The sequence below is a fragment of the Stenella coeruleoalba genome (genome assembly GCF_951394435.1).
Source record: "Stenella coeruleoalba genome assembly, chromosome: 2".
Taxonomy (NCBI): Eukaryota; Metazoa; Chordata; class Mammalia; order Artiodactyla; family Delphinidae; genus Stenella; species Stenella coeruleoalba.
In genome coordinates this window covers 115,879,682-115,902,571 of record NC_137147.1, presented here as the reverse complement: position 1 = coordinate 115,902,571, position 22,890 = coordinate 115,879,682, and the positions used below count along the sequence as shown (strand labels likewise).

The window sequence follows — 22,890 nt, the reverse complement described above, 5'->3', positions numbered from 1 at the left end:
AAGCCATGTAAAAATCGGGAGATCGGGCTTGTGCTGACATTCTGGCCTCCACTTAATGACACACTGAGCTCTTACTACCTGCTAGGAATGGAACGTTTTCATGTCACTTCCCATAATCATCACAACATCGCTAATAAGAGAAATGGCATTATTGTTCCCATTGGACCTTGGAGGAAACTGAGTCACAGAGCTAGGAAGCAATAAGGAGGCAGTATTGAGTGCTGGCAGTGCAATCACTAACCCACTTGCATTCCTTGCTCGGTGGTTTGCGAAATAACAGGAGTTTATTCTCTCCATTCAGACCCGTGAAAACTTTAATAATTAGCTTTCTATTTCCTCTTATGTTCCCAAGGCTAATTGTGACCTGAAACAGTTTGAAGGTCCTGAAAGGTCCCACGGAGCCTGGTTAAATAAAAGATCCTTCCAACAAGAAGCATAAAAGCTCCTAACAGGGAGGCTACGTATAGGCACTGACCGCCATTCAGTAACACGCCCTGTGCACAGTCAGGTGTAACACTCCCTCGGCAACACCAGGAAGGAAGTGATAAGCCCTCTCGCTCTCCCCCACACCAGCAATTCCCCCAAATCGCCCTTCCTTCAGCCCCCAGAGTCAACTGCCTTTCATTAAAGTTCATGAGATAAGAGGCTAAGGCTTACCCACATCTCACATAGCAGACTCAATAATCGGGCTGGTTGACTAGCATCCATCCTCGTAGCTCATAGCAGTGGGCTGATGTGAAGGTTAAGGGCTACTGTGGGGCAAGAATGGCCTTCACCCTCACTGGCCTCACCTTCCCCCCCAGCAACCCAGGACCTGTTTTTTACATTCTCTCTCCAGGACTCTGACCCCAGGCTCCCAGCTTCCCTCAATGGATCAGAGTTGATAACACACTGGCAAAAACTTCATTATGTTGCCTTTTCCTCTCCTAACTCACAAGGCCCCTTCTCTCCCTCACACGTACAAGGCTTGGACCCTCAATGTTCCTTACCTAATATAAGCAACTCAATCAGGAAATTCACTGAGGATGTCAACGTGCTGCCTCCCAAGAGTGTTCTCACTCAAAGCTCAATGTGTTACTACGAACAGGTGAAGTTATAATCACAGTCCTAGGCAGAGCAGTAATTTACAGAATCATAAAAATCAAGAAAAACTGGGCTCAACATTGAAAAGAAATTCAACCAGGAAAAAGAAAAGGAAATAAAAAAGAAACCTCCTATTATGTAGGAATGAAGCTGATCAAGGCTTGTTAACTTCATCCCTCTGACTGGTTTCAAAATGTTAACGGTCACAAATAAAAAAGAAAAGCCACAGGTTTGCAATGTGGTGAGTGTTGATAATTTGTTCAGGGTGGCCTTCAAAAGGGATCTCACTGGATTTTTGGGTTTTTTTGTTTTCTACTATAGTTAGAATCTGGTAACTACAAAACCTGGAGTTACTATGTCATGGAATATTGGCAAATGTCTTAAAAAGCCGTAGTTTGTCAAAGAAATGGTATGGGGTACCCACTTGACTCTATATTCTAAAGCCAATAAGACGGGTACAAAGAAGTATTGAGAGAAACAGTCCCTGATGACTTTCTACGCTCCTACACATCTTCCGTTTGTGAGAAGAAGGCAAGGCCATTTATTACCCAGCCATTTCTCAGCAAGCAACCTCGATGAAGGAGAAAACTTCTCCCCCTAAGACAAAAAATAAGCTTGCTTATTACTGCTTGCTAGAAAAGCAGTGGATTCCCTAAATGCAGTGTTCATCTCCTGTAACACAACTCACCTCAGGAGCAGACATCCATCCATCCGGCCCTCCAAATCACCCCTGTGGCACTGACAGGGGCAAGGAAACAGTCACAACATGCCGATTATTGTGCCAGGAGTAATAAATCCTTTATCTCTGACCCAGGAATCTCATGTCTTCTGAGCATCCATGAAGTAACAGGCTAAGTTTTTAGAACCAAATTCTAGGCTCGACAAGGAGCTCAAGGCAAGCTAGTGACCATTTGAAAAAGTAATAAATCTAGGGGCTGGGCACATGGGCAGTTGGACTGTTAACTGACCAGGAGTTACAGCTTCCTCACTCAGAAATAACCAGAAAAACAGACTCCGGCAATTCTAAAGCAAAATGTGGTATACGACAGCAGACACCCACATTCAAATCTGCCACCCACCGGCTCTGAGACTTTGGGCAAGTTACCTAACTCACCTCCCTGTGCCTCAGTTTCTTCATCTGTAGAATGGGGACAATAATAGTACATACCCCAGAGGATGATTATGATGAGAATTACTGAGTGAATTTATGTTAAGTACTTAGAACAGCGCATAGCACAGAGTAAACGCCACGTATTTGCTATTATTACCACCAGCTCTCAAAATTCAATGATTCTATGCCGCTACATAATGCTAATCATCCTAAGTCTTCATATAATGCAACGTTCCTTTACTTACAGCATATATTGTCAAATAAAATCAGGTGGAGAAAATGTATAGACTAGTTACATTTTATTCAAGAAAAAGGAGATGTTAACATATAAGTGTATTTGGTTACATTTTTAATACAGAAAAATAAAAACCTAAAACAAACAAAAGAAAATGGCTACCTTGAAGGTGAGGGAAGGTATAGATAGAAGTGACTGGTTTCAGAACTTAGAATTCTCAGAATATTCCTGTTTCGTAGATTTGACTTTGAAACCATGTAGTTTACATAATTATAAAAACTTATATTTTAAGAATTAATCTATAAAAATCAAAAGCAACATGGAATAAGTTTAACTGCTCATTGAATTAGAGTCCTAACCACACAGAGAGAAGCCATTTTAATGATTTTTAAACACAGTAATATATATATCCCTATATATCCCTAATAGGATATACCTTAAGGACAAAAAGAACTAGAAAAAAAAATCTTAAATTATTTTTGATAATCATTCTGATATTATGATTTATAAGAAATACATATTCCACAAAGGTGAAATGGGTGCCTTGTTATTCATAACGAGTCCTTTCCATCACAATTGGGTTTATGTTAATGAAAGTGACTACTCATCCCACCCCAGGTGGGGCTGGTTGCCAGGAGAACCAACCATGTGATAGGTGATTAGAAGGTTGAAACTTTCAGTCCCACCCCTCACAACCCCATTTCTGGTAGGGGAGAGGGGCCTGAGGTTGAATCAGTGCCACTGGCAAATGATTTAGTCAATTATGACTATGTAACAAAGCCTCCATAAAAGCCCCAAAGGACAACTTTTTGGTCCCTTTTTCAGAGAGCTCCTATGTTGGGGAACCATAATGCTTCCGTGTGCCACTGTGCTGGGCCCCAAGCTCCTCTGTTCAGACCTCGCCCTATGGATCTCTTCATCTGGCTGTTGATTCATAGCCTTTAATATCCTTGTAAAATAAATCGGTAATCTAGTTGAGTAAATGGGTTTTCCTGAGTTCTGTGAGCCATTCTAGCAAATTAATGGAACCAAGGAGGGGGTCATAGGAATCTATGATTTATACGCTTCAGTCAGAAGCAAAGGTGCAAATGACATCTGAAATGGAGGGAGGTCTTGCGGGACTGAGCCCTCTACCTGTGGAATCTGATTCTATCTCCGGGTAGACAGAGTCAGAATTGAGTTGATTTCTTGGACACCAGAACTGCTTGTTGGTGTGGGGAAGGCTCCACATGCACACGTTGGAACTGGGCCCGGGAACTCAAAGAGTTCCTGCTTTTCTTATTCCAGTACTACCTCAGGATAATAAAACAGTCGGAATAAGGAACATTCTCTTAATAGAAGTAATAAATGAAGAAGGAATGCTAGAATTTGAATGTTACCACTATCAAGGCCATGATCAACAATGGCTGTCAACACCATAGGAAGAGAGGACCAGACACCATGTGTCTTGTAATGGAAGTAGACATCACCACCTAGAAGTGTTTTTTGGCCTAAATAAATAAATAAAATAACCTGAATCTGCTCAATCCTCTAGCTCTAACAACAAACTTACAAGAAATGCTAGTAGGAGACAGAAGAACATGTTAAAAAGAATCACCCAGATTGTATAAAACTGCAGGAGAAATGATCCAGTTTCTTTATCTGGTAGGAAGAAAGAGAGAAAAACCTATAGATTTAAAAGATACTTAAGAGACAAGGCAACTAACTGCAAAGCATAGAGCTTTGGGGATCTGATGAAACAGTTTTATCTGAGACAACTGCAGAAATTTGAACACTGAGTAGTATTTGTTGATATTAAGAAACTGTTATTAATTCTTAAGGTGTGACAATGATATTGTGATTATGTTTTTAAAGAGGTCTTATCTTTTACAAATAAATACTAAATAGTTGCCCCAAAAATGATACATCTGAAAATTTCTGAAGCAATATATCTGAGATAATCAAAGAGAGAGGAGACTGGGTAGAGGTACATACAGATGAAACAAGAAAGGGCATGTGTTGATAATGATTGGGCGATGGGCACACTTAAGTTCAGTCAACTATCTTTTTGGTTTTTTATGGCCACTCTGCACGTGGGATCTTAGTTCCCCGACCAGGGACTGAATCCGGCCCCCTGCATTGGAAGTCTGGAGTCTTAACCAATGGACCACCAGGGAAGTACCTCAACTATCCTTTCTACTTTTAGATATGATTCAAATTTCCCATAATAAAAAAAAAATCAGTTATTCTGTAAAATCTCACTTGTGGGGTCAGACACAATCAGTAGACATTGTGCTCAAATCTTATCACTCACTTACCAAGAGGTATGACTTTGGACAAGATACTTCATTCTGCTGAGCCTCAGTTTCCTATGCTGTAAAATGGTCATGACTAAGATAAAATGAGGAACGTAAGGGCAACACTGAGCTCAGGGCCCAGCATACGGTGTGCACTCTCCCAGTGGAGCTGCCTACCACCCACAGCTTTCTAAGTCCTCACCACTGCAGACGGTAAGCTGTGGAGACTAATCTTCCATCCTGACTTTAAAAGTTTAATGCTCATGGACTATTTGCTTGGTCATCTCCAACAGAAGTGAAATGATTCCATAAAAGAACATGCTTTGGGCTTCCCTGGTGGCGCAGTGGTTGAGAGTCCGCCTGCCAATGCAGGGGACACGGGTTCGTGCCCCGGTCCGGGAAGATCCCACATGCCACGGAGCGGCTGGGCCCGTGAGCCATGGCCGCTGAGCCTGCGCGTCCGGAGTCTGTGCTCCGCAACAGGAGAGGCCACGGCAGTGAGAGGCCCGCGTACAGCCAAAAAAAAAAAAAAGAACATGCTTTGTCTTTGGTGTGATGAATAACAATCTCCACTTTCTCCCTTCATCATCTCACACTCTCTCTCACACACACACACACACACACACACACACACACACACACACACACACGGCTAGGCGGTCCCTCTCGGGCTGGCCTCCGTGATTCATAAGAAGTCAACACCACCTGCCCAGCTGTAAACACTACCAAGTTCCGAAACTGTTTCTCCCAGACATCCAGAGAGCCAGTTCAGACAGCACCTTCCTTTCTGAGTCTGGGTGAGAGGCTTTGTCATGTTATTTCCTTTCCTGGATAATGCATCACATCAGGGAACAGCATTTGACACCTATGAGACACAGAGTTTACACAAGACCTCGCTTTGAGAACAGGCAAGGCTCTAACAGCAGCCACGGCTGGGAAGATAGCCTGTCTTTCTGCAAGGCACTGAGTCACTACTCATGCTTGTAAAATATTCCTGAGCACATCTGGTCAATATTTCCCCACTCCACATATACAACTGTGGGTGCAGGTTCCTACTAGTCTGGTGTTTCATCCTGCCCTATCTTTCAAGCTCTTGCTTTTCATGACAGTTGCTGATAGAGTTTGCTGGGAACACCTTCCTTGGAGAAAGAACCCCCCCCCGGGCTCAAATCTCCACGTTGTCTCTTATTGGGCGTGTTACTCAATCTGTGTCCTGATTTCCTCCCATAAAATGCAGACAATGAAATTTAAAAGATTATTTTGGGAATCACACCAGATAATATACTAAAGAGCTTCGCCAGTCTCTGGCACACAGAAAGTGCATATAAATGTTTGCCGATGTTATCACTACTCTTACAGACTGGTACTGGGACTGATTCCTCCGTGGGTCCCCAGCACCTTGACTGACACATGGTAAGTTCTCAACCAATGTTTGTTAAATCAACGAGTGTGTAAATAAAATGTAGACAATTGAATTAAACATGTCTCTACTTGTGAAAAAGCAGTCAAATTATTTTAAGTATCTCAAAAATTACAGTACTATTATCTTAGACACATGCATTATATTAATACATATAAACATATTGTTATTATTCACTGGGAATGTAAGAAAATCCTATTAAATTCCATGCAGATGGCTTGGAACTTTTGTAACAAAGCCTCCAGAAAAATGCACATCTCTCCAGGTTCTTACAGAACGTGCTTTGGAGCAGTAGCACCATGGAGACCGTTTGGAAATATGCCAGATTGGACACAGTGAGACTCAAAAGAAGTAGACATAATTGTCCAGGTGAGAAGGGCTGAGAGTCTCTGGGGCAGTGAATGTAGAGGGAACTGGGAGCCAGACACAAGGGATCTTCAGGAGTCATGACCAGTAAGAGGTGGTCGCTTTTAAATGCAGGGGGTGGGAGGGAAAGAATATGGTAAGTCAATGACAAAGCAAACTTGGGAGGAAATTAAGGAGTTGAATTTTGGCCTTAAGCTGAGCCTGACACCCAAGTAGATGTCATTTAACAAGCCAGAAACAGGTTGCACACAGATGTTCATAGCAGCATTACTCACAATAGCCAAGAAGTAGAAGCAATACAAATGTCTATCAAGGAATGAACGGCTAAACCAAATGTGGTCTATGCATACAAAGGGATATGATTCAGCCTTTAAAAAGGAAATTCTGACACCTGCTATAACATGGATGAAACTCCAGGACATTATCCTAAGTGAAACATCAGTTACCAAGAGACAAATATCACATGATTCCACTTACATGAGGTAACTAGAATAGTCAAACCCATAAAGACAAAGTATCAATAGTAGGGTAGTTGCCAGAGGCTGGGAGTTGTTTAATGGATATAGAGTTGCAGTTTTGCAAGATCAAAGAGCTTCAGAGATCTGTTGCACAACGTGAGTATACTTAACACTACTGAACAGCACATTTAAAAATGGTTATTACGGTAAATTTTATGTTATGACTTTCTTTTACCACAATTAAAACTTTTAATTAAAAAAAAGCTAGAAATATGGAGCTGGAGTCGTGATCTGGAGGAACTCACTTGCTCAACTTTCCAACTTTATTCCTAATTGATTCCTAGATTGAACACTTGGTCACTCACACCTGGTTTCTGCCCTCTGAACCCTCTCTCTACTTCCCCCAGGCAGACCAGTAAAAAATGGTCATCTGTCTACAGGCCACCAACAAAATCTCAGTAAAGTGAGGCTTGAAGACCTCATTTTATTGTACTTCGCTTTATTGCACTTTGCAGGTGTTGCATTTTTTACAAATTCAAGGTGGCAACCCTGCGTCAAGCAAACCTATCGGAGCCGTTTTTCCAATAGCATTTGCTCACTTCATGTCTCTGCCATGTTTGGATGATTCTTTCAATATTTCAAACCCTTCACCAGCAAAAAGATTATGACTTGCTGAAGACTCAGATGACGGCTAGCATTCTTCAGCACTAAAATATTTTTTATTAAGGTATATACAGTTTTTTTAGACATAATGCTATTGCACACTTAATAGACCACAGTATAGCGTAAACATGACTTTCATATGTGTTGGGAAACCAAAAAATTCATGTAACTCACGTTATCAAAATATTTGCCTTATTGCAGTGGCCTAGAATGGAACCCGCAATATCTCCGAGGTCTGCCTGTACAGGGAAGAGTGTTCAGCTACTTGGACATCATGTCCCCCACGGTGGCTAAAGGAGGGCTCCACCACTCTCTGACCCATCCTGTAACTACCTTCTCCTGTTAATGCAGTTCATTTCCATAGATGTTCTATTCTTGAAGTCCTTCACAACCCCACTGGGCTGAACAATTGTGGAGGCTGGTTATTTTCCCAGGATGCAAGGCCCTGGGAATGACCTTCTTGTAACTTGTTGATCTGTATTTGTTCTTTTTCTTTCTCCTGTGTTCATCCCTGATCCATGAAATCTCTCTTATCCTACCTTCTCACCAGTTTTGTCCCAGCTGTGGCCTAGTAGGTTCTAAAGTCGTTCCCTGACTTACACGGAAAAGCAAGTCAGCCAAGCCGAGCCTGGGAGTGAAAACAACTCAAGTCCAAGTTGCATAACAGGGATGAATGTACACCAATTAAATGCTGCTAGGTCTCCAATGTAAACAAAACAGTCTGGTGAGTGTGTTTCTCTCACTCTACTACAGGGAGATTGTGAAAACAAGTCACTGGGGTTTTTCCGTGGGAAGAAAGCTTTATCTGATGAGAGTTTTAAAAACTCCCACTGGGAAGCCAGGCCCCGAGCAGCCTGCATCCATCAGACCTCTCCTGGCCTGAAAACTCATCACCATTTCGTACTTTGCTGCTAAAATAACCCACAGCTCTCGGTATTTTGTATACAAAACAAAGAAAGAGAGCGAGAAAGAGAGAAAGAATTAGGTAGTTGGGTTAAGCCATTTCTAATACTTAGCATAGCACAGTTGGGGTCCTATATTACCCTGGTGGGGCACCATAGTGTCTAAGGACAGGGTAGGGGAGCATATGGTGGGGAAGATATGGGGTAATGGAGACCAGGATTATAATCCAGGCCTTGCCACCTGATAGCTGTATGACCCTGGACAAGCTGCTTAACCTCCCTCAGCCTCGGTCTCCTCATGCGTACACTGAGAATAACAACCCCTATCTCTCTGGGCTCTAGTAGTTGGAAGCAAGGGCAACCACATGTAAGGCTCCCATTTCCTGTCTGTCATACAGGAGAGACTCCATCAATGAGAGCTAGTGTATTTTGTTACTGTGGTCATTAGTCAAACCCATGGGTGCTTAACACACTTGTCTAAATAAGCAGACAGCTGTTGAATTTTCTTGGTGACAACAAGGGATCCTAAAATTAAACACTTGCTCATGGCTAGTAACAAGGCGGTATTTAAAAAGAATAAAATTAAAGCACCAGTGTGGGAGACATTTTGTCCTTTATACTGCCTGATGGCTTTTGTTTTTGTTTTTGTTTTGCGGTACGCGGGCCTCGCACTCTTGTGGCCTCTCCCGTTGTGGAGCACAGGCTCCGAAAGCGAAGGCTCAGCGGCCATGGCTCATGGGCCCAGCCGCTCCGCGGCACGTGGGATCCTCCGGGACCAGGGCACGAACCCGTGTCCCCTGCATCGGCAGGCGGACTCTCAACCACTGCGCCACCAGGGAAGTCCCGCCTGATGGCTTTTGAATCTTGTCTTTAGCCCCTGCATCACAGGCATTAATGCTTAACTTAAACCAATACAGTTGATGTGACTCCATCAAGACAAGGTTCTTTCCCCCGTGACGGAAATGTACAGACCAAGCCCAGGGCAGGTGAAATGACTTAGATCTAAGAATAGACACCACTGGCTTTCCAAAGGTTGTGAGTGTCCATACACAATTTTAGAATCTATTAGATCCTTGCTGTGTTAATGAGGCCTCTTGCTGGGAATCCAAATTCCCTTTGTAAACTCCATTAACAACCCACAAGGCAGGTGGGCAGCTGTGAATGTGCTTATGGTAATAATGTCTTGCCCAGAAAAGGGAAGCAGTGGGAAATCACATCCATTTGTATCACATGCTTAGAACATTAGAGAGAAAGGGGGAAAAGCATGTCTCCTTGGAGAGACATTAGGATGAGCTCAACTCCCAAGCACCCCTCTACCTCCCATACCTGAAATAAGAGGCAATGGTAATTGGTAAAGACAATTAAGGAGGTTTCTCAAATGCAGCAAACCCAAAAACTTTGGGATAAATGTTTTACCCATAAAAAGTTTGCCAAGTTCATTTATGTCCTCAGATGAATCTTTTTATTGAAGTATACTTGATTCACAGTATCATGTTAGTTTCTAGTGCACAGCACAGTGATTCGGTTATACACATATATATTCTTTTGCAGATTCTTTTCCCTTATAGGTTATTACACAATATTGAGTATAGTTCCCTGTGCTATACAGTAGGTCCTTGTTGGTTATCTATTTTATATATAGTAGTGTGTATATGTCCATCGCAACCTCCTACTTTATCCCTCCCCTCCCTTTTCCCCTTTCGTAACCAGTTTGTTTTCTATTGTGAGTCTTTTTCTGTTTTGTAAATACATTCATTTGTATCTTTTTAAAAATGTTTTTCGATTCGGCACTCTCACATGATTTTTTGGGGTCCCTCACAACTTTTTGCCTATTTGCTTGTTTTGCCTTTAATTGCCTCAAGAGAATTTTTCTTAGTAACAACACATGGAAAGTTTTGACTTTGAGAGTTCAGACTCTATTAATGATCCAAGTGCATTTTTAAAATGTTTTTGCTTTTAGAGCAAAAAAAAAAAAAAAAAAGGTTTTGATTTTCCTATCTGTGCATCAGTTCAAATCAGCACAAAAAATTTGCTGAATATTACCCAAAACACCCGTGGTTAGGCTGAAAGTAGGGATGGAAAATTTCAGCCACCAAGGAACTTTTTAAGGGGGGTGGGGTGGAGGCGGCAGCAGCACAGGAGGACGAGGGCTGAGAGGGTGTCTCCAGTGCCACTGGGAACACATTCTGACTTCTTCTTACCCACAGTTGCCTAAGTGATGCTCCAATGCTTCCTGTTGTAAGTACAGTGTCACCCCAGGGAGCAGAGCAAGTTGAGGGCTGAGCAGTGAACAACATTCCAGTCCCCAAATGCCATCTGTCACACCATACAGCGTATCACCTCGACTATCTTGGTTTATCTCACCCCAAGTCTCCTGTCATCGGGGTCTGCTCAACATACGGACTTTCAGTGGTTTTAACCTTTTTGGGGTCATGAACCTCTTTGAGAATCCACTGAAAGCTTCGCCACAAGAGTGTACATACACCTCCATTACAGCCTTAAAAGGTTGTGGACCCCTCCCCCTAAAGCACATCCAAAAACCTTTAGCTTCAAGTAGCCCAGTTAAGAAGCCCTCGATTTCTCTTGACATTCTCCAGGCAGATTCACGAAGCCCAGCTCTCAAGACTACACCTCAGTTCCTATGAGTGTCTAAAATAGATAACCAACAAGGACCTATGTATAGCACAGGGAACTCTGCTCAATACTCTGTAATAACCTAAATGGGAAAATAATTTGAAAAAGAATAGATACATGTAAATGTATCACTGAATCACTCTGCTGTACACCTCAAACGAACACAACATTGTTAATCAACTATACTCGAATATAAAATAAAAATTTTAAAAATTAGAAAGCAATAAAAGAACGTTTTTATGAGTGTCCATGAGCCACCTAATGCTTTAGTATCTTCAGATTTTATCTGTATGCAGGCAAAAATAAACACACGCATGCACACACGTCACACATACACCACACATACACGGCTTGGCAAAAGTGAAATGGGAAAGCCGAGCTGGGATTGGAACATATTCATTTAGCTAATTCATTCCTGACACTGAAGCCGTTAGAGGGAGCAAAGGTAGCTTTGGTGAGCACAGCCATGTAAAGAAGCCAGGGTTGGTTATGTTTTTTCCATTCAATAAACAGCACCACTGAATAAGTTTCACATGCTCAACACTCTCTTGCCCACATAAGAAATTCGTTACTAAACACTTACTGTTCCTGCACAAAGCCTATTTATTTTTAAATACTTTGACTTGTGTTTTGGGGGTGGGTGGGTGGGTAGGGAGAAAGTGGAGGGGGCATTACTTTTGGCCTCTGGGTCCCTATCCTTCATCTTAAAAGTCTATGAAATAAAGAAATGAAGAACTAAACCAGAACTTTAGACCTAATCCTTTTATTGGCTATACAGGGCCATGAGTTGATTAGTCCTTTAGAATACCTTGATATTATGAACAAGCTAGTGTTTTGACCATTGGACACCTGCCTTACATGCGGACAGAAACACTCATCCTTGTTGGAAGGTGCCTGGTCGAAGCTCAAGAGGAAAGCAATCCAGTCCAACTCTGACATGACATGACTGCACATTTAAGCCTCGTTAGGCAGGATCCTAATCCACAGCATTTGACTGCAAATGCTGGAAAGGATAATTTATGTGCTCAAGGGGATTCTGAGGGGAATGCTAATTGGGATGCAAGCTTCAGGCATAGCTGGATCCAGGGAGCCCTCTTGCCCTCTCTTTCCCCCTGGTCTGCTTTCCTTTGCTGTCTTCATTCCTAGATCAAGTTTATTGCATGTGAAAACAAAGATGGACACTGGAATCTGTGGACATTCAGAGGTGTTAGAGCTAGCAGTCCTAGAGGAGAAAGTGATCTCTCTCTCCCTGCCCCAGCCCTCCAGTCCATTTTTCAAACCTCATGGCGGACTCTGGTTGCCTCACTCCTTGGGCCATTCATTGCAGACCACAGCCTTTCTCTGTGTCATGATTGGCCATGCCTGGACCACATGATCATCTCTGCAGCCCACAAGGACCACCTGGGATGGGGAGAGGCAGTTCCCCAATGAAAACAATGAGGTTCTGGACAGATAAAAGCCAAACATCCACAAAAAAGACTCTTACGTGAGGCATTTTAACACTAAAGAATTCTCTAGCAATGAAGAACTCACTTCCCACTGAAGAGGAAGGACATTCACCTATAGTAATCCCTAATCTAACAATAGCAAGTCACAATCCTCTACAGAAACCAAGCCCTTCATGGTGTCTGCTCTCACAGAAAGCTTCTTGCGGGTGAAAGGAAAAAAGGAAGTAAAGCCAATACTATTGTAAGAAAGGAGAAATAAATAGTTTAGAAATAACTGAAGAAAAAAAGGTTGCATGCTATTCAGGAAAATACCTCAAAATCTTTCGTTTAAGCATAATACTTGCGTTACAATTGAAAAGAAAAATAGAATGGGTGTGGTTTCACTAGTCAGGTGCAGTAAAGGGCTGGTAGTAAAGAAGTAATGAACAGTAGACTTAGAGGAGCTTATGGAAGGAAAATTCCCTCACATGCATCTTCACCTTCCCCACGAATCTTCTCTAGGTCAGCCTGGGCCTCTGGTCTTATCTTCCTATCACACATTACGATGCTGTGTTCTAAAATCCCTGAGCAAAGATGCTCTCTCACACACAGTAAACACCCACAGGCCTCAATCAGCTCCAAACGGTATCAGTTTCTGCATTGCCATGCTCCCTTCAGGGAACCCTCAGGAGGATTCTTCTTCCTTTGCGCCCCATGCTTAGCTGGGAGAAATGGTTTCCTTTCTATTCCATACTGCAGTTCCCATTCTTATGAGGCAGGAGCAAAGCCTCAGCCAGGACGGCACACTGGGAGGCCGGCTCAGCAGCGGTCCTCCACTCATTTCTGCCACTGTGTCCTGAGTTTGGGAAAGCGCCCTACCCCCTTCCCCAAGCAAATGCGTATCATTCAGAATCACAGCAGATAACACTACTTATCCTGGTTGTGGCATTCATGATGTGCAACTGCTTTCCTTCCCTCCTTTTTTCCTTTCTTATTGAATTTATTTGCTGCTCAAAAGGTGAACACCATCTGAAATTGATGGTCTGGAGCAAAGAACTGCAAAGAGCAAGGCACTGATGTGTTCAAGCTGGCTTCTGTGATCGTTGAGCCACGGAGGGTTTAGGAGACAATTGCAAGGAGAAGGCAATTCACTCCACTTGAAAAATATGCATTTCCAGCCTCTCTTAAACATCAGAAGATCTGGCAAGACTGACTTTGAGTTCCCACAGGGCAACAATGGCTGAGGACATGGCAAGGACCTTTGGTTTCCCAGCCTCCACAAAGCCTGCTTTCCTCATTTGCTAGCTGAGCCCTGGCAGGACTTAGGATTGCTACCCTGAGCAGAGGTGGGAGAGGGCCGCAAAACGAGGGCACCAAGGCTCACAGCCCGGCCCAAAGCCTCTTTTCATGACGCCCTGCATTCATCTTCTGGAAAAAGCCCCAGTAAAGCCAACAGGCTGGTTTCCAGCTCCCACTGAATCTATCCACACTAACGTGAGCTTTAGTAAATGTGGATGAAGCTCTACAGTCACAAACATCTCCATCACCTAAATGTCCAATGAACTCATTCCAGATTTTCTAGATTGACAAAACAGTATGCAGTCATCTAAAGTGATGTTTACTGTTTATGATACACAGAAAGGTTTATCATTGATAAAAAGCAGGTTTACCTAGAGTATGGTCTTAACTAGGTGAAAGTAAATACAAACAAAAAAGGCTGGGATGAAATAGACCTAAACATTGACAATAATTTTCTACAGGTATCTGCTTACAAATTATTTATGTTTTCTTATTCTGTTTTTGTTTTTCCCAATTTGACTAAAACGAGAAGACATTCTTTCAAAAACTGAACTAATATTAAGAAGCAAATTAAGAAGCAATGTGCTGGAACCCAGAAAGCCAATAAATATATCCCACTGGGGCAATGGCTATACTGTGGGGTGCCTCCGACTTAATACAAACCAGATCGCCTGCTGCTTGGGACAGCTCTAGCACTTTCTGTACTTTGAGATGAGCCGCAGGAAGGGGTGTGCAGGCAAGTAAGAGCCCTGCTGATCTAATTCAAGATGGAAGAGGTTGCTTCTCAGATCTACTGGATGGATTGCATCACAGGCTGAAAATCAAGATCCAACCACCCTTGTCAAAAGACCTGCCTGTGTATTTAACTAAGTCAATCGCTTATTCCTGCCTCCGTTTCTACATTTGGAAATGGAGTTGATACGACCACAAAGATGAACAGGACTGCGTTTATTGACCCCCACCACAACGTGATACCTAATGTCCCGGCGAAGCCTCGCTTGGTAGATTCCAGGCTCATTTTACTGATCAGGAAACAGGCTCAGGTCAACTGAAAACGTGTCCGAAATCCTGGTGGGCAGGTCTGTGGAGGAGCTAGGATTTGAATCTCAAGACGGTCAGACTCCAGAGCCCAAGCTCTATAGAGTCTTGCCCAAGGTCACCGAGGCAGTGAGCACAGCAGTGATTCCATGAATCGAGGGGCATGAATTATGAGCGGCTGAAAATGAATAAGAAACATCCACCAGCCCGGGCAATATGGAAGTGCCAGATAAGAGCCACACGCATGTCTCCTAGCAAGTTGCTAAAACACACTGCAAATGGCATGTGACCAGCTGCTGGGGAGAGGGACTGGAGCCCAGACAAAACAAATTGACGTTTTACAGCCTCATTTATTTACAAAAAAAAAAGAAGAAGAAATTAACAAGGGAAACTTCAATATCAATGGAGTTGCAAGAATGTAATGAGCTGTGCTTGCTCCCACGAGGGATGGCTTTTTAATTATTTTTTCAGATGAACTGCAGTCACAGTGTATTCGATCCATACCCGACCCACACTCTTTGGAGAGTTAAAACACATTTTTCCCCAACGTCAAGTTAAAATAAAAACTCATCAGAAACAAAATAACTCTGGGCTCCCAGGGCTCTGAAGAGAAATTTAGTTCTGTTTGGTTGCTGCCTGGTATTAGTGACCTTTGTGCTAAACAAACATTTGGCAGATGAAATCTAAGAATAATTCTCTTTGCATCATTAACCGGAATGCGGAGGTCTCCACTGGGTTTCAACAGAAGCGATAAAGAAAAGTGTGACACGTTCATGTCTAACGTATGTGCCTCCCGGCTTGGAGGAATTGCTCTGTGTATTCCGGTACCCTGCGAGGATTCCATTCTGGGGAAGGCAGAAGCCCTCCTCCAAGAATCCCCTTCTTCTAGTTGGCCCCTGCTCTACCTACAGCCTCCTCTCTGTCTCCACATCTTCCCGTGTGTGTGTATGCACGTGTGTGTTGGTATCACATGTATATCTGTCTGCCAGACACTCACATGACTCAACACAATCTGCTTTCACCTTGATCCCATTCTGCATTTTTAAAACATCATCATCCACATGTAATAAAACTGCACAGAACTATACACACAAACACACAAATGAGTGCACATAAAACGGATAAAATCTGAATAAACCCCATGAATTGTACCCATGTCCATTGCCCGTTTTTTTGTTGTTTGTTTTTTGGTTTTAATTAATTTATTTTTTTATTTTTGGCTGCATTGGGTCTTTGTTGCTTCACACAGGCTTTCTCTAGTTAGGGCTAGCAGGGGCTACTCTTTGTTGTGGTGCATGGACTTCTCATTGTGGTGGCTTCTCTTATTGCAGAGCGTGGGCTGTAGGCACGCGGGCTTCAGTAGTTGTGGTCCGTGGGCTCTAGAGCACAGGCTCAGTAGCTGTGGCGCATGGGCTTAGTTGCTCCACGGCATGTGGGATCTTCCTGGACCAGGGCTTGAACCCGTGTCCCCTGCATTGGCAGGCGGATTCTTAACCACTGTGCCACCAGGGAAGCCCCACCGCCCGGTTTTGATCCTGTACTACAGTGATGCAAGATGTTACCATTGGGGGAAAATGGATGAGGGGTACAGGGAACTTCCCTGTATTTTGCAACAACTTGTGTTTCTACAATTGTGCCCAAATAAAACATTTTTAAAAACTACATCCTCAAATAATTCCTTGAGTACTTGGAAAAAAAACAAACATGACAATGAAGTTCTTTATTGAAAAGTTAGGACAAAAGAGGCAGGAGTCTCAGCTTGTTTGGTACTGGTCCTCTTGGTACCTGTTATGGGCTAAATCATGTCCCCCCCCCCAAAGTCATATATATAAGCCCTAACTCCCAGTACCTCAGCATGTGACTTATTTGAAAATAGAGCCATAAAGAGGTAGTTGAGGTTAAATAAGATCATAGGGGTGGACCCTAATACAATCTGACTGGTGTCCTTATAAGAGGAGGAAATTAGGACACACAAAGAGACACCAGCGATACGTGCACACAGAGGAAGCCCATGAGAAGACACAGGAGGAGAAGGCACTATCTGCAAGCCAAGGAAAGAGGCCTCAGAGGAAGCCAACTCTGATACCTTGACCTTGGCTTTCCAGCCTCCATAACTGTGAGAAAATAAATTTCCATTGTTTAAGTCACTCAGTCTGTGGTGTTATGTTATGGTAGCCCTAGCAAAGCAATACAGTACCCAAATCCTGCATGCCCCATTCACCTGTTTCTGTCCCCTAGTAACAAGCCCTCCAGCCTTAGCATCCCTCGTAAAGAGGGAAACGGTGGCTGTGTGGCAGGAAACTGCATCAAGGAAGGAACGGAGGTCCCAGCACATAAGAGTCAAATTTTAGGTGACCTTCCCTGCCCATGAGAGGCTGGGGCTCCGCCAGCTGTGGAGTTACCAAATGTGGAAGAGGGATCACAGTTTCTCAAAGTGGACCCAGAGGGCAGAACCAGAGACAGTGTGTGGAAAGTTGTAAGAAGACAGATTTCCAACGCAACATAAGGGCAATTTCCTAATGGCTATCATGATTCCACATGATAGGAACAGCGAAGTGAGGGTATGTTGTCCTCAGTTCTGGTGAGAGGTGAGCAGAACATGGAATCCACCAGCTCTGACCTGTGCTGATCTCTACTTAAAGCACCATGAAACAGGGGCACAACCTCCTTCCAGAACCCTGACGTGAACTGTTAGCCAGGCCCCCCCTTCTTTCTCCTCCCAACTCTCTATTCTGCCTTCACACCCGTTCTCCATTCCCATCGCACCTCTCCCCTTGGATTTGAGACACGCGGCTCTCTTCTCACCTTCCTGACTCCTCTGATATCTATTTCCCAAAGAATTCAGGCTGTCTTGCAGAATGCCCCTACTTGCTCCTGACCCCCTGGAGTATCCACCAGCCCTTTGCACCCAGCCCCACCCACCCCAGCCTTGTCACAGATCCCAGATGTACCTGGAAAAAACATCACTCTCATACCCAGGGCTCAGCCCCATTCATTATCTTAGACAAGTTACTTAACCTTTCAGAAGCACAGATCACCTGTCTGCTTCGTTTATAACAGTAAAATAGGAAACACAAACCCATGTCCAATGATAGAGGGCATTAAATATTACAGTATAGATCCACAAGGGAATATTCGTATGCAGAAAGAATATTACCGAAAGAATATTTAGTGACATGGGGAAATGTTCATGAAATATTAAGAGAGGAATACAGTAGCAAAACATTATTTATTATAAACACATTTTTTGTGTGTGTAGAAAAGCATACCAATGCAGAAAAAAGGATTTTATATAAGCATAAAGCTAAGGGTAATTATTCTTCAATGATCCTTTTTCTATACTTCCAAAGTTGTCAACAGTGAACATGTAATACTTTTTAAACTAGAAATAAAGTTACTTTTTAAAAAAAATCCTTACCACTCTCATTTGAAGCTTTTTCCTCCCCAAAGGAAAAAAAGACAAAACAAGGCACCAACCAATTGCCACAGCAATCTAATGAAAGGATCCAGCGAGTCCATTACATTAGCCTACTTAACTCTTGCCTACAATACAACGGGCTGTGCTTTGAACTCGGAGAAACAGGGCAGCTAAGAAAACTGAGCTCGTGGAAGGTCACAACATGGGTTAACAGCACGAGTAATTCCCAGAGGGTCGATTGGTGGACCCCACTCACGCCACCATATCAAACGGTTCCCACTGCCACTCTGCTCCATCAGTCTCTCTGGGAAGAAGGCACGCCACGTGCCACCCACGGGTCACCGGCCAGCCACGCTGTGAGGCTTGGCTCCACATTGTGTGGTCCTGAAAAGCCTGCCAGCAGAGCCGCGTGAGTTTTGTCCCCTGGTAATGAGCTCCCCTGGCTCCCTCCCCAGGCTGGGCAGGAATGGCCAGAGAACAGTGCCAGCAGGAGAAGCCCCTTGTGAATGACCATCAAGGAATCCAGGAGTTTGGCAGTGACTCAGCCACAAGAGGCTGAAGCAAAGAGTCACTTGGGTGGAAAATACCAGCTTGATTTAATATGCAATGCTTCCCTTTCCCTCTAGCTGTAGGGGGTCTAGGACATGGCCATAGTTGTGCCGAAGGCACCCAGCTGGTGACCCAGGGGCAGGGCCTGTCACCAGTGGCCTGTGGCCAGGGCGCTGCATGGTTATCATCCCCTTCCCCGCTTACACCCACAGGAAAGGAGCAGCTGTGAACAACCTGTGCTTCACACGTGCAAGATTTAGAAACCTTTCAATCTCCAGTTTACACTCACATGTCAGGCATATGATCAGATGGCTAGCTATGGGCCTCTCTCTCTTACCAGCTCTGCAAGAGCTGGAACCAAGGGGCGCACATGCTACTCCACCCCAACGGATACCATCAACACCCACAGTCCCAGCACCAGTCCCTTCAGACTGTCTTTCTCTTGCAGGGAATTAAGAGGTCATAAGTCATACCAGCCCCATTCAGCAGGCTCCCCCAAATACTTCCCGAAGACAACTTAAGTGGCTTCAGAAACTAGCTCCCTATTAGAGGAGATAAATGCTAAAATAGTCTCGTGATCACAAACACTTTTTATGACCTGTACAATCAATGACTGAACCAGTTATGCTCTGCATGTGCATGGTCTTTTAAAATCATTCCTGGAGAATTCAAACCATGCATGGAATAAAAGGCCACCTACCGAGGCCGATCTGTGCAGAAAGCTTGCTCTCTGTTGCTCCCCGTGAACACAGACCCAGGAAACAAGTTCAGAAGCACTCAGGAAGGCCGTCTCCACAGTCCTGTACTGTCATGTTTTGGAATTTGGCCAGATGCCACCAAGATGCCCACACACCACACAAAAAGACACTCCCAACTCTGTGAATGTTGAACTATCATAGAGGAAAAGGATGCCCAATTAGAAATTTGGTTGAGACTTGCCTCCTACCAAAGACTCACCGTAAATCCCAGAAACAAGGTCTCAGAAAGAGAGAAGGGCCTGTGCCTGGTATGGTCAGCCCTGTGGCCCAAGCCTCCACCTCCCACAAAACCCAAATGAGTCCACATCCTAAAGCTTTGAACCGACAGCCCAGGCCTCATCCAGTGCCAGGAAATACCACAGCCTAACTCATCAGGGCGGACTTCTGGAAGAGGGCTCTGAGCCTGATGCTCCAGGCAGGGGCCCCCAAGCAGAGGTGATTTACCACTGGTGTGACTGCAGGAGGCATTCTGCGGAGACACTTTTCTACTTGATTTCCTCATCAGAGACAAGAACTCAGCTTTTCACTCCCCATTTCCTTCCATGTGCCCTCATTTACCTACTTGCTGTTACTGCTACCAAAAAATATCTATCCTAGGGTCCTAGAGTGATATCAGTCAGGTCAGAGACCAATGGCCCAGATGGACCTGCAGAGACTGTTTTGGCTACACACTGTGGCCCGCGTCCTGGTCTGCAACAGACTCACGAGGAGGGGCTTTCACTGAAGCCTTAAAAGCATCAAAATGTAAATGATTTCCTTAGACCCCTCTCCCCACTGTGCCCACCTTCACACACAATTATGGAAACCCCTAACCACAGGGAGAAGCGATTAGCCATCTTCGGCCTGAGCAATCTTCTCTTCTACTTTGTGTTCCCTAGGTAGGTCCACAGGTGCTTCATCCCTTGGATGGGGAGATACATATTCTCCATCTTTCTTTCCTAGAGCCTGTTCACAGAGGGCTGAGACATACGACATATTTATTCAACAAAGTCATCTACGCCACAGTTGGGACAGAAAGTCACAGAGGAAAATTAGCATTCAGGTGTGTAGCTGCTCTGAACCCTCCTGTCTCAGAAAGCTTGGGCAGCGTATGGTGGAAACTTGTTAGATAGGAAGCTTTTTGAAAAATTCTTATCAAATTCTATTTTAACCTAAACTTCGTATTATAATTAACTTTATACTCCAAGGCACACAGCTTTTGGGAAGCACAAAGCTTCCGTGGGTGGATATGATTTTTTCAGAGCTTAGCACCGTCATGTCATACAATCCAACTGCAAAATTAAACTCGGTAAACAAGAAATGGAGATGCTCGGCAGGCCAGCCCTCACCCGACAAATGACCACGCAGCAGTGCCTAGAAGCAGTGACTAAGGAGCCACGTTTGCTGTAAGTGTAATTCACCACTTGCATGTTTCTTAACCCAACACCTGCAAATGGCTTCCATCCTCCCAGTACAAAATAGCAGCAGAAATCATTACAGCACAAAACATCTTTTCAAAGTTCACATGTACCTTATTTCTTCCCAAATATGCAGTTCCAGTGCATACCCCGTGACAGAAAAAAAAAAAAAAATTACGGAACGTTACCAACGTTGAATAATACCAAATGCTGGGCATGCAATCCCCTTTCTCTTTGAGCTTCAATAGGACAAGGACCAGGAGATCATTTTGATGGTTAAAAACAGGGTTTCCAATGTGTAGATCCCCAAGTATTCCTCGTGGCTAATGCCGAATAGCCCAAAGTCCAAACACACACAAAAAGGCAGATAAATAAACATAAAACTTCCCCTGACCACGGCTTCCCACTCAAGGTTTATTGAGGCTCTAGCGCAGCAGAGGTCAAATTCTGCTGCACATTGGAATCACCTGGGGAGCTTTTTAAAAACTACGTGCCCAGGATGCACCCCAGACCAACTACCCCGTAATTTCTGGAGGCGCAACTCAGACATCAGCATTTTCCAAAACACCCGAGATGTGTAGCCAAGTCTGAGAACCAGTGCTCCGGGAAAATTAAAACTGCAGGGGCCCACGTTTTCTTCTTCTGTTAACATGCCCTGTTTACTGACACAGAATCAACCAAAAGGGAACAGCACCCCTGGCTGTGGGGCAACTCCTTACCTATGTAGAGCGAGGAGTCCTTCCTCCGCACGTGGTCGTCGATGTAGGAGACGCCCAGGGGCTGCACGGGGGTAGCACCGATGCCCAGGAGCACCTGGGCCCCAATAAGCAGCAAGTACATCATGTTGGTGGCGGTCCGGCTGCGGCAGATGAGGTCCGGGTCGGGCCCCTGGTCCCCACCAGAGCCGTTGGCGGCGCAGACATCGCGGCCCTCGGCACCCCAGCGGATCTCGCCCGCCTCGTACTTGTACTGGTGGGTCAGGAACTCAGGCAGCGCCGACAGCAACGCGCCCAGGGCCATGACGATGCCTCCGCAGCCGATGAGGCGTGGCCTGTGCCCGCGCGCCCCGAAGTAGCTCACGAAGAGGATGAGCGCCAGGTTCCCGATCTCGAAGCTGCTGGCGATCACGCCCACGTCGGCGCTCTGGAGGTTGAACCTCCGCTCCAGGGTGGTAAGGACGCTCACCTGTGGGGTGCAAAATGCAATCTCAACGCCAGTGCTGATGGAAACCACCCAGGAGGCCCCCTTCCCGTCACGCAGCGCACCTGCCCATCCCGGATCCTCCCGCCTCGCCGTTTTTTGTTTTGTTTTGTTTTTACCAGCTGTGCCAAGTGATTTAAACCTTAAGAGTCCAAAAACCGTTTACTTAGTATGATAACCGCAATTTAATGGTTAAAGAATTAACTTCCATCGGGGAAGAAGTTTTCCTTGCCATCTGTTTCCATTCTGAAAGATTCTGCCTCACCGCATAAGAACAACCTCTGCATCCCCACGGCCACCAGCATTTAAGGCTCACGAGTCCTGTGAAAGTCCTGAAGTCCACAGCTTTCACAGGCTCTCTCCCAACTACATCTTATTTATGAAGTCCACTCTGGAGGACATAGGGTCCACGGGCTTTTTACCAGGAGGTTATTAGCAAAGCATATTGAATAAAATAAAATCACAAGGAAACAAAAACCTGGGAGGGGAGCAAAATGGACAAGCTAGATTAGCTCATTAGGATAATCATAAACTCTTGGCTTCCTTCTGGAAATTTCCAAACAGTGGACATTTCCCTAGAGGTCAAGACATCCCTGAATCCCTGACTGTTCTGTGCACTCTGGCCCCACCGAGCTCCCTCAGGTGGTATAGTTTGA

General features: G+C 44.5%; 1 protein-coding gene across 2 annotated transcripts in view; it reads right to left on the bottom strand.

The window, feature by feature from the left end:
* SLCO3A1 (solute carrier organic anion transporter family member 3A1) overlaps window positions 1-22,890 on the bottom strand; it is a gene marked incomplete at its 3' end in the record, with an annotated part of 316,397 nt that overhangs the window by 230,469 nt on the left and 63,038 nt on the right. For both annotated transcript variants that reach the window (XM_079915152.1, XM_079915151.1), the window contains exon 2: window positions 21,754-22,219. In XM_079915152.1, coding sequence (XP_079771278.1) covers window positions 21,754-22,219 — 466 coding nt within the window. The remainder of the gene's footprint in view (window positions 1-21,753; window positions 22,220-22,890) is intronic.